Source organism: Bemisia tabaci, chromosome 6, assembly GCF_918797505.1.
Source record: "Bemisia tabaci chromosome 6, PGI_BMITA_v3".
Classification (NCBI taxonomy): Eukaryota; Metazoa; Arthropoda; class Insecta; order Hemiptera; family Aleyrodidae; genus Bemisia; species Bemisia tabaci.
Window position 1 is genome coordinate 24,167,580 of NC_092798.1, and position 13,360 is coordinate 24,180,939.

At 41.3% G+C, this 13,360-nt stretch overlaps 1 protein-coding gene across 1 annotated transcript in view; it reads right to left on the reverse strand.

Moving 5' to 3' along the window:
- The window catches only part of NfI (Nuclear factor I), a 285,410-nt gene that overhangs the window by 45,381 nt on the left and 226,669 nt on the right, over window positions 1–13,360 (reverse strand). The window contains 1 exon segment of the mRNA XM_019059222.2: window positions 2,114–2,152. Within this exon segment, the coding sequence (XP_018914767.2) occupies window positions 2,114–2,152 (39 nt within the window).

Genomic DNA, 13,360 nt, shown 5'->3' on the forward strand with positions numbered 1-13,360 from the left:
GTGCTTACATCCTAAATATTGCCCCGTTCAATATTAAAACCACTATTTCAACACACAAGCCACGTGTGCTTGCAAAAATCATAATACTAGGATTAGCCTCGCGCGGCAATACATAGAGACCAGTGTCGAGGGTGTAATGAGTCGATTATCGGTATTTTCCCATTTGAAGCTGTGGTAAAGAATCGTTTATTAAGCTGTTCGTTGCGAACACCCTATTTATCGATCCTTTTCCACAGGTTTAAATGGCAGATCGATCGATATATCGCAAAGCACACTCACGCCACTGATAGGAGCAGCTCTACACTTCAGTGGCGTGGCGCGAATTGCGATGTATCGATTGTTATGCCATTTAAACCTATGGAAAAGGATCGATATACAGGGTGTTTCGCTGCGAACACCTGTATATCGATTCTTTACCATAGGTTTAAATGGCATAACAATCGATACATCGCAATTCACGCCACGCCACTGCTACACTTGGGGCTAAAAGATCAAGATTCGGAGCCCCGATGAGCCTGCTTGCGGCAACCACGCAGCCAGTCACGCAATCGTCTGTAAATCATAGCGTTCGACCGGGGCAACCCAACGCAGAGATAACCCTTGCACATTTTTTCTGCCCCATTAATTTGACACCGCGGAATGGGCGCGGCGATTAGGCCGCCCGAAAAACACGCGCGCGGGAAAAAAGGCGCCGCTCGATAAATCCGAAACCGCCGAAAAGCCCTCGCACCGGGCGCAATGAATAAAGCCGAAAAAAAAGGAGGGGGATGATTTTGAATGCATAAGCGGACGGGCGGGGAGCTGAATATAGAGCAGTCAGCAACAGTCCCGAAACAAATCAAAGCCGAGTCTAACCTCTACCCGGTTACTTTTCATAGCCCCGAGGGGAGGGGGACACCACGAGGAGGGGGATTTTTCTTAGACTTTTCCATTTTTCTCGGGTCGCCTCCTTTATCATCCGGGCTTTTAATCGACTCCTAACTCTCGACTCGAGACATATTTTTACGCTTTTAACACTATTAAGAAAAGGAGAAAAGCGAGAGAGGGAGGTTTTTCGTTGTGAGGCAGATTTATTTTGTTTATCTAGCAGCTTACCGCTCTATGGAGTTGGGTGTTGTCGGTTTTACGGATGATCGTCCCGATTATGTGTGAATTGGGGCGTGTGAGGGTTTTATCTCTGGCAACGGTGGTGGTTCGCTCATCGGGATGAGCTTTCACGATTCAGGTACAGGCGGTTTTATTTTTTTAAAATCCTGCTGAGCTCAAAATATGAAGCTGCCTCCGCGATTTATGACGCGCTAGGAAAATCGCTATATTCATCGAATTTTTGAGGATTCATGCGCGAGCACGTCTAATAATTCATACTTTCTTTCATGGATTTTTCAGGATTTGTTTTCATTTTGATAACAGTTTTTTGGGGGACTTCAATTTATATTTTCTTTAAAAATGAATTCTTTCGATGAAAATATAAAAAAGACTCCTTTTTTCTCGTTTTTCACCTTCATCTTGCAATAATAATATAGGTTTTCTCTTTCTTTCAAAAAAAATTGCACACCGTTTTTAGGGATGTATTTCAATCAATCGGTCACCGAAAGATTGTTTTCTGGAGGAAATACGCATTACGGTTCAATCAGGCCTGAGTAAAGTATAGGTGGCACCACCCAAAAATAAAAATATAGAAGAAAAGATAGAGATTTACGCATATGTTCGTATGACCGAGAGAGTAATTGGTGATTGCACCACATCGAAATGAGACAGTTACAGCGATTAATCTTTATGGTTCTGAGAGCTATCATTTTTGTATATTCAGTGGAGCGTGCATATTTTTCCAATAAAAAAGGAATATATATGATGTAACGCAAGAAATGCAACGATATTTTTTTTTGTCAATAGTTTCCGGAAAATTTTGATTTTCGAATTGTTTGAATAAGCGTTTCTGACTTGACATCGTAACCATACTTCGTGTCAAAATTTTCCGGGAAGGGACGATCATAGACCACGAGTTACTCCGTCGTAACTTTGAAACTTAAATATAAATTCCCGTTTCATCGTATTTACATATATAAATGGTTGACCACATAGAAGAAAAATAAAGTCATAAAATGATGCTCACCTTTTTCATTGTTATTATCACAAAGACCACTTAACATCTCTGAAACAAAACGAAAAGAAAAGATAAAATAAAATAAACTGAAAACAATGAAAAGAAAACAAAAAATAAAAGGAAAAGATGAGGATTAAATTAAAGAGCCAGTTCTAACTCAGACACAAACATCGGTGCTTGATGGACTTGTTCTCATTTATTCTTGTGTAAATGAGAGACATTCCAGCATTATACGAGTACACAGATCGGAAAGATAGGATAGTGAGATAGCTTTCCTCACCACGAGCCTTATTTGTCTCATTCAACATCAGGACTCAGTATGCAGAGGATAATTTGAAGCGACATGCATTAGAGCTTGAACATTTGTGATCCGAAGTTTCCGAAACTTTTATACGCCAAATCTAGAAAGACCTTGCATTGGAAGAGCCTAAACTTTAAGAGCGCACGCATTGTAGTGGTTACATTTACGTGATAAAATTGTTGTTCCTGCATCAGAGTGTTATGCATGTTGCCTATCTATTGATTGAAGGAGTGCTCCGTATTGAAATTTATTGCAATAAAATTGGAATGAATATACAGTTTTCATTGAATCACAAACTGCCTATCTTTCTCACACATGAGACTCATCTTGTTGTTTGTTTCAAATCTGCATTTATCGACCGACTAATGTAAAAATACTGCAATTTTTTGGTAAAAAATTGTAATTTTAGTGCAATAAATCGTGCAATAAAATTGGAATGAATATAAAGTTTTCATTGAATCGCAAACTGCCTGTCTTTCTCACACATAAAACTCATCTTGTTGTTTGTTTCAAATCTGCATTCATCGACCGACTAATGTAAAATACTGCAATTTTATGGTAAAAATTGTAATTTTAAAGCAATAAATCGTAATTTTATTTTAATAATTTCAATAATTTCATTGCACTGTTGCTTGTACACTGCTTTTTTTACATGTTACTTGAGTCGACTTTGCTGAGTTATGCTTTGAGTAAACATGTTCTGAAAACATTACAATTCCGTGAGAAACATTGTAATTGTAAGGCATTAAATCATAAATTATTTAAACGATTTCATTGCACTGTGCTAGTGGGCACATTGTATTACATGCCAATTGAGTCGGCTGCTTTGAGTATACATGTTCTGAATGTAACCACGGTACAAAAACTCAACACAAAAAGCTGAGGTGACATTTAGACGAGCATGGAAGGGGAAATTCGCTGACAAGAAGGGGACCACGGGAATAATTTAAACGGGTGAGCGGGAAATATCGTCAAAAGTTCAAGCGCCATCCAGCCGCAAACGCAGCGGGCCACGCTCAGGGACTTGGACCCGTGTGGACACGCAACAGGTCGAAAATCAAGCTGACAAATGACGCTTCGTCTCGCTCATCTCGGTCGAGAGGGCCTATTAGGGGAGAGAGACCTCTATTCTCACCCCTCGCCCTCCAGTGAAAACTTTCCCTGGCGGAAAACGTAGCGAAACAACCCCTCTTTGCGTTCAACCTGAAATTGCCACCTCTTGCATCAATCATTCACTGATTTCCTGTAAGAGTACCATTTAACGTTGATTTTTCTTTTACTTTGACATCCCGCTATTCAACCGTGCTAAGGAAGAACGTCAAATGAACATTCGAGAGTTGTCAAATTTCCTTCGATAAAATGTTTATTTATGAGGAAAGTTATGAATATTTTTCCTCTAAATTTTCAGAATCTTTGGGTAAAATTGCGAACAAAATTACCTGAAAAATTGGGAGGAAAATATTCATAAGTTTACCGGAAAATTCGTGTTTTATCAAAGAAGATTTGGCAACGCCTGATGGTTCATACGGCGTTCTTCCTTAGCACGGCATTATTAGTGACAGGGTCAGTAAATTTTACATGGTGTTATCCTTCTTGTGGTGCACAATTTATTTAAAAAAAAACTATTGTTGCAAATCGACACGAGGTGTTAAAAACAACCTTCGTCTACTTTAGTCCTTATTATGACGTTTAATCATATGCATTAGAGAGCTTCGTCTCTTAAAAGGCTCCCGTTACTAGTTTATTCAACATTACCATACGTCTATAGTGAACTGACAGAGAAGAGGGGGGAGGGGGGTTGAGTAGCTGTGACCTTCTATTGTTTCTGTTTAGAGCTAATGCACTTTCTGCTTGATTTATGTCCGATGCGCATGCCGCAAGGCACTCGATTGCGCCAATACGAAGTGTTGCAACCAGGGTTGCTTATAACAGTGTTTTCCGGATCTTTTCTGTCGACTATCGAATGAAAAAGCAGATATAACTACGGGTAGATATAACAAGAACCTCTGCTTTCACTCTAATTGTATGTCAAATTTAATTCTTTCTCATTATCAATAAGTACACTAGTACAGTATGTCAGTGATCGGTGAAAAGGTGTAGAAAGAAGAGGTAACTATAAAACGGCGTATAGAAGGCATCGACCAGCTTTTCAAATCATCGAATTTTGGTCTTATTTACCCATATTTTGTGTCCTTTTGTTTTTGTATTTTTATTCCATCGAGCTATTGTGTTACTTTCGCTAGAAAGTACTAGTGTGAAGGTATAAGGAATATGTGAAAAGTATATTCCAGAGCCAACGTAAAATTACTTGAACAATTTGGGCGACAATTATCGGATCCGAATATTGGAATGCAAGTGAAAACATTTCTGAAGCATTGATTAATCACGAGAGAAGGGGAAAAAATTACATGGGGTTATAAAACTTTGACCAAATCTTTAGCTTCACCAATGATCACTCATACTTCCGAAACGCAAAAAAATAGTGTCCAGTCCTCTCACTCTGCTTCCTGTGCGCTATAGCATTGCCCTACGATTGGTGTTTTTTTCGGGGGGGGGGGGGGGGAGGGGGCTGTCGCACTAGGTGGAAATCAATATTTTTACCATAAGCTTCGACATTCGACCCCTCGTTCAAAATGTGACTTTTGTCGTTTGTAGGCTGTCTGCAACTCGGCAGAATTTATCGACGCCTCGACGAGATTAGCATCTCGCTCAAACCAGTTTTTAATCAGCGTCTTATTTTCTTCCCCGTCTCTCCCTGCGCCTCTTTTCTTCTATTTTCAATTAATTTCAATCATTTTTCAGCTGAATGCATCAAGAACTTTCCATCTCAGTTTACATTTTCTCGCCCTCCCTCCCACGCTCCGCACAGTAGAGCGAGTCAATGAGAGAGGTCGGACCAAATTTTAAAACTTTGAAAACGTAATGACTCCGTTTATATAAATTCTTCGAGATTCTCATAGTAGTTCCGTTCGTTTCCTCGTGAAATTTTCTTTAAAAAGCACCCCTTAAAATTCAAATTGTGACGAATCAAATATCAAAATTTGCAGTTTTAGTCAAAAATTTTATGTCCCACCTCTCTGATTGACTCGGTAAACTGTGCTCCGCGGCCGGTGATCGGAGAATCCAACGTAAATTGCGTACTTTCACAGCGCGGTCCGCTATTTGTCACCGCGAAGGTGTCAAATCTATCAGAAATTGGACCAATTTTATTGGAAAGATAAATGAAATTTTGAGAACGCCCTTTGCTATCTGTCAACATCGAATTGGTATAATGTGAGTCCTTTATGATGATCGGCGTCATGCTGCATTTTCCTCTCCTCCACGACTGACATCTTTCAGTGTAAGGCTTACCCTGTCTTGCAACAGAAGAACGCCGTATAAGCCCTTGAACGTTGCAAAATTTACTCTGATAAAAACAGATTTTCTGGGAAACTTTAGACCATATTTTCAACTTTTCAGAGACTGTTGCTCGCAGCTTTCTGGAGTATTTGAAAGTTTCAATTAGAATTGTGCATAAATTATCTAAAAGAGGGGGGCAACTTAAAAATTTCAAATGGCCAAACCCCCCCCCCCCCTCATGGCCAGTTGTGCGTGACTTTTGAATAACCCTGTATACTTACATTTCCTTGTATGAGAAACGCATATTACACACCACCAAATATTCAATTTCCAAGGTTCGCATAACCTACAGTTACCCAATAGCTCAAATATTACTTCTGACGATAAAATTTCCGCACTTATCCTCCCCCCACCCCTTCTTCATTCTGCGGTGCATAACGCGCAGTCTGGTGATCGGGGCTCGAAGCGACATCGTGAGAAAGGCGGCGCGTGACAACTCCCCCGAGCTCACCTGAATACAAACTCGGGCATTTCTCCCCGCGAGGGCTACGCGAGGGGGGCGTGTGGGGGACCCAAGGATCCTCGGGGACACGCTCTTCATTGCGCATGCGCACCACGTGGCGTCCTGATCCCGTTCGGCAACTCAAGTAGCCGCACGCATTGTATTGGACCCATCTCCTGCCACGGCTCACTCTCATTCGTGGAATTTGTCAAGCGCGCCTTCAGCAGTTCAGCCTCCAGTTTCGTAGCTTGCTGAATACAGATCTTGCATGCCACAGTTTGCGATTTGAGTGCATTTACCTATGTGAAAGTTTGAGAAAGACTGGTGGTGGGGTCACTGGCTTTCTTTGAAACGAGCTCCTGGGCTACAAAAAACCTCTCATAGTTGTGGCCATGATGAAAGGGGATCTCTTAGGCCATCGTTATCCAATCCGACTCGACTAAGAAATTCAAAGGATGGGAATTGATCAGTTGCGCTGGTACACGGACTTTATGTCCACTTTTTTACGTCCACAGACTTTTCGTCCACAATTTTTACGTCCACAGTTCTAAAGCCCACACTATTGTTAAATCCATTACTTAAACGTCCACTAAGTTAAGTCCACAAATTTAAAGTCCACTAAAATCAAATTCGAGCTTCATATTTTAGTCCGCGTGTAAAATTATATTGACAATATCGAAATGAGAAAATTAAGAGAGAATGAGGTGTTGTTATCGTAACTCATATTTTAAATGAAATGTTAATTTCTTGTTTTAAATCATCTTTTCAAATTGTCTTTGGTAAATACTTGGTTTCATTTTATCCTTCCTATATAAAATATGCCTTAAATGTACATTCTTTTTTTTTAAATAAAATTGATTACTTCATTTTAAAAACATTTACATTTTTAAAACGTGGTAAATATTTGTAAAACCTTTTCCAAGCAGTGGCACCGCGAGTTTAAATATTAGCGCCTAATACAGAGCGGAGCGGCGTGTTAGCAGCGCAGAACGCGCACTGGTGCCTACAAACCTAACGGGATACTTCACGCATTGCGCAACGCGTGAAGTATCCCGTTAGGTTTGTAGGCGCCTATGCGCGTGTCACGCTGATTACCTGCCGCGCCGCAACGCTTTAAGCAACTATTTCGCGTCAGAGGCGTTGCACAGTATCCTGCAAGATTGAAGGCGCACGAAATAACTAGTTAAAGAGGACTTTCAATTTTGACTGCATCTGTTACTAAAAATGTTTAATTTGGCATTGGAGCGTTTCCTAAGCTCCCGCTTTGGTTTTCATCTTATCATAACCGTACAGTGTACACAGGAACATATGTTTTTATCTGCTCTTAGACTCTGTTCTCTTTCATGACTTGATTCATGAATGAAATGTGTTTAAGAATGAAGGTAGTAGTAGTATGCATTTACTTTTGAGGTGGTTCCTGTCATTTAAATGAGAAGAAAAAAATGGGGACATGACATGTCCACATCATGTACATGTAGACATCTAGACAGTATGAATAGTATACTCTCGGTTTAGTAGTCAATTTTGTTTCGCTACTGTCATTCTTTTTTTTCGACCTCGGCTTAAGAAATACAAAAATACATAAAGGGAAAAAAGCAGTTTCATAAAAAACTTCTACAATTATGTTGATCTTTGTGCGTAGAGAACCAAGTTAGACATCTAGACGGTATGAAGAGTATACTCTCGGTTTAGTGGCGCTTGTGGAGCCAAGGCTGCCAGACATACACAAGTTTGCCGCACAATTCTCAAAATCTACATTTCTTTATAATGGCTTACAAGTACCCGATTGCACCGGTAAACTAGCAACTGCGCCTACATCAGTGACTAGTCACCCGAGTTAACATGATTGCGCAAAACAACGCGAGAGGCGACAAGTCACTGCGATTCGTCGCAGCGATACGCGTGTGTGCGATTTGCCTGGTTAGCGAGAAATTCCGAAGGGGTTTGGAATTTGCAGCGGAAAATTTGCGGATTTCTCCGTCATTTGGCATGGCGACTCGCTTACGTCTCCTCAAAATCGGGGCTCTGCGAGAGGACAACGCACGCGCGAATGTAAACCGTACAACATCGTTCGCTCTTTCGTCCCAGATCCATCACGGGTTGCACGGCCGTTGAGTAAACGCTCCCAGGGTTGCATTTTAACCTTTGAGGTATTTTGATGGTAAGGAAGGCACATCGAGAGCGTGGATAACGATTTCCAATGATTGAAATGAGTAATATGCACTGTCTTTTTACTGCATTTTTGGGGACATTAAACCTTGCCAGCTCTTTGAAAAAAAGAACGCTTAGAAAATACCACTCTTGGAAAGTATATGGAATGATTAATTTTTATTTTAGTGCACTGGAAAAAAAAACACATTGGATCTAGAGTCCAGACTATCTCTTGAAAACATTGACAAGAAAAAACATTCTTGATTAAATCAGATTTTTGCTTAAATCAAAAGGAAATCCGCTCAAATTAAGAGGCTTAATGGTTCTTGATTCAAGCAAAAATCCGATTGAATCAAGAGTGTTTTTTCTTGCCGATGTTTTTAACAGTCTGGACTCTAGATCCCATGTGTTTTTTTATTCAGTGTGCCATCTCGTGAATTTTTTCCCGTGTTTCCGCATTACCATCGAATATTTTATTAAAGGCTCCCTTACAGGATTAACACATTTAATTACCTATTTTCCCTTAAATATTTTGGGTTTGAAAATAAAAAAAATAATTTTTGGATACAAGATATCGTCATTTTTCACTCGAATGTATTGCTGTCCTCAGTGATACGATTCGCCTTGTACGATTTCGCTTCAGTGTTCACATACGAGAGTGCCCCTTCCATGCGGGACGATACAATACGCATTTCCGGGAAGTTAGTTTAGTTGCCTTACCAAACTGACCCAAAATGCTATTAACGCCTCTCTCTGCTGTTCATGAACGATCCGCCAGCTAAAGTTTGCCTTAATTTTATCCTATTTCCTCTTATTTAACCAGTGAGTTGGTTTATTTTTTTTATCATCATATCCAACGATGTCAATAACGATCGTTTCTATCTCTTGATGGAGGATACGGACCTTTGTCGAGGAGGGGATAAAAAAACCCGAAATTTAGCGGTACGTAATTCATGCACGGCCCTCAGATGAGTTTTTTTCTAGAAAAAAAAAAAAAAAAATTATAATACAGTGATTTTGAAACATTCCAATGAGGATAGGTAGATGTTTCGACTTGAGGCGTCGATGAGCAACTAATGTTCCACCGATATCCTCAATTGTTACCTTGGATACCCAAGGGCGAATTCCAGGCTTACTGGTAAAATAGTAGCTTAGATCTAGAGTCCAGACTCTTAAAAACATTGACAAGTAAAAATACTCTCGATTCAAATAGAAATCCGCTTAAATCAAGAGGCTTGTCTCTTCGATTCAAGGAAAAAACCCGATTGAATCAAGAGTATTTTTTCTTGTCAACATTTTTAAGAGTCTGGACTCTAGATCCAAGCTACTTTTTTTTTTACAGCGCAGAGGAGAAGGGTGTAGGGGGGGGGGGGGGTGTGGGTCGAAATGGCAACAGAGCGGTGTCGAACACAAAATAGGCGCAAAACATGGCCGTCTCACGGATCCTTGCGCAACTCATCACGGGAACACTAATCCATTTCCAACTGATCCTCGTCAGGGATTAGAGGCGCGAGGGAAAAAGGCGACCCGGGCCCGAGCCTCCCGACTGGATCTTGTCCGGCGACGGGCGACGAACATGGGTAGCCTGCGTAGGAGAGCCGACCGAAACACGGCGAAAAAACAGAGCGAGGGGATAAACGCGAAGATACGAGCAACAGGACAACCAAGAACAATGCCTAACGATCCTTGAAAAACTCCCACCCTCGCCACTGCCTCCCTCGCGTCCGAGGGCTTAGCCTTAGGATCGTCGCCGCTGGTTCGCCGACCATCGTCACCATGAGGAAAACGACAGCCGCGATAAAAAAAAAAAAAAAAAAAAAAAAAAAAAAAAAATCATAAGATACATTTTTAGTCCTTTGGGTACTTCAAGTATGGTACGCAAAAATTGATCAAATAAGACTAACGTATGAAATCGTTACACCTGTCCGGGAGCGAAAGGATTCACGAATTACAGAAAGTCATCAAACACCGGGGAAAAAAACACATTGAATCTAGAGTCCAGACTCTTGAATACATTGACAAGAAAAAGGACTCTTGATTCAATCAGATTTAAGCTTAAATCAAAAGGAAATCCGCTCAAATTAAGAGGCTTGGTTCTTGATTTAAGCTTCAATCTGATTGAATCAAGAGTATTTTTTCTTGTCGATGTTTTTAAGAGTCTGGACTCTAGATCAATGTGTTTTTTTTTTTTTTTTTTTTTTTTTTTTTTTTTTTTTTTTTTTTTTTTTTTTTCCCAGTGAATGATGCATTTAGTCCTCAAGTCCTTATGCATTGAGTATCTCCAACAGAGAGAGTATATTTTAGAGATACTGCGCTGCTACCTTCCCTTACATATAGGTTGGTTTATAGCACTCCATCGCGCTCCACGACTCCTAACCTCCACTGCTCTCTGTCCAACCACAAACCTTGGGGCATTGGGAATCTTAAAATTCTGCTTCAATCCCCGCCCTCCAACCTCTCACTGGGCGCCCTCTGCGCCTTCTCCTAGGAGAGCTGCTACCTTCCCTACAGTGTAAAAATTACTTTGCAGAGCCAACGCTCAGATTCGTCATGTGAAGATTGATGACCAAATAATTGAGTTGGGTTCAGCGTTCCTATCCTAATTCTCAAGAAGGGAGTTTTTGCGTCAATCCGATACAATTTTTTACACCAGTGCCATCAGTAAGGCGATAGACCAATCCACCAGTTTGGAACCATTAGAGCTTCCTGAGTTCCCGTCCCATTCTCCAAACTCCTTTACGAAGTCCTGGTTGGATCCAACGATGACCCGGTAAGCACGAAACACCTGTTTGATGAGCCCCGAGCATGAGAATGGGGTTCACAAGAAAATAAGGATTCATTGAATCGGATTCACACCTTCTACCCCATCCGATGAGAAAAAACGCTTTAAGGATTCGCTCAGCAAAGTGCGCACTCCGACATTCACTGGTCCTGATTGGGCCCATTTCATTTGATTTTTTTCTCAACGAGGTACTCAAATTATCATTGGGCGAAAAATAGCGTGGACCTCCGAATGGAGATGTTGCATGTGTGAAGAATTTGCGATTTGACTGTTGTTTCTTACCCAAAAGTTCGCGAGAAACACGATGATGCCACTGGTTTTCTCTAAAATTATCTCCCAAGCTCAAAAAAAGCTCTGAAGTTGAGACCAAAATGGAGGGGATATCCCACGCTATCCTGAGAGTCCACCTCTACATCAAGACAAACTCTTCATGCAAAGATAGGGAGCAAATATATTAGCAGGGATGCCGGGTTTTCAGTTTTAGAGTCCCCAAATAAGGTGGCAGCCCCGTCAATGTATTTGCTCCCTATATTTGCACGGAGAGTTTGTCTTGATGGAGACGTGAACTATCAGGATAGGGTGGGATATCCCCTCCATTTTGGCCTCAACTTGAGAGCTTTTTTTGAGCTTGGGAGTTGATTTCAGAGAAAACCAGTGGCACCATCGTGTTTCTCGCAAACTTATACATGAGAATCAAAGGTCAAATCGCAAATTCCTCACACATGCAACATCTCCATTATCATTGGGCGAAAAATAGCGTGGACCTCCGAATTAAACTTTTGCCTTACTCGATTACATTGCTTAGATTCTTAGTGCGGGGTTTCTACACTACATTGCATCTGATCCCCAAAATGTATAGATTTGCTGGTATCGCCCGGAAGTGGTAGACATTTCCAGGATCGAGCACTTAAGCCGGCTCCAGGATCCCGGGAACGCATGATGAATGCATAAATCCCGGGGGATGGCTACGCGCATGCGCAGTGCTGTCCTCTATGTGGCGCGGCGCAGGCGCAGTCGGAGTCGCGGAGTAGTTTATTGTCTCGACGGCGGTAATGTACTCGGGCCGGGGCGGCGGATCGCGACGTGTGTGGTCGCAGCCTGCCTTTGATTATGCTCCTTATTTGAAGCGACATCAATACTTAATCCTTGTAATTGCAATCACTGGTGTTCCCCCGCCCGGCCCCCCTCACTTATCATTAGGCTAATACTGTTGTATTGGTGTAATGTATACACAGTTTCTTCTTTCTTATCCGTGTAACGACTAAGTGTGCAGTTCCTTCCGCTGTTGCGAAACTTGGAGCTGATATTTCTCGCGGCTCTCGTCACGTTCAAAATAGGTCCAAAATAATTGAGTCCATTTATGCTGAGAGTCAAGACAATGTGAATCCATTTCTGATTGGTTCCCGTATTTTAGGCCTTCACAGTGTCACAAACGGGAATAGAGATTACATTTTCACCGTTTGCAAAGATTATAATCTGGAATGGACCAGGGAATTACGGGTTCGGCAAGGAACAAACGGAATGAGAGAGGGAACGGAGAAAGGAATTTGAGAATGGGCCGATCAAAGATTACAAAAAACGTTCAATTTCTGTTCCCGTTGGTGACTCCATGAGGGGGTGTTGTCTTGACTATCAGTATGAAGGGACTCTACACAATAATGGACCACCAGACAAGGTGCAAATTTCAGCATTTTGATACATGTTTCTTGACCAAAATTTCACGTAAAACACGATGCGCACAACGAAAAATTACCGAAATAACCATCATCCTTACGAAGATATTTAATGATTCTTGATGCGTGAATTCAAACCACCCGCTCATGAAAACTCAATGCTCTACGTGATTCACATCGCGCGCTAAACGTTATCATGACAGTCTCTGCGATATAAAAATCTGACAACCTCAATCTTGACGCTTTGGCTCAGCTATAGCAAATTGCTGATAGTTTGAACAACACATGGTGGGAAATGAACATTGTTCGATTGAGAAGCTTGCTGAAACCGTTGTAGTGCGCGATTTGACTCACGTAGAGCTTTGAGTTTCTTGTGAGCGGGCACTTCATCTTCCTCGTAACCAATGTGAAATAAAAACGTTAATATCTTCGTTAGGAGTTGGGTTCAGTAGTTTTCGTTGTGTGAATCGTGTTCTACGTGAAATTCTGGTTAAGAAACATGTATCAG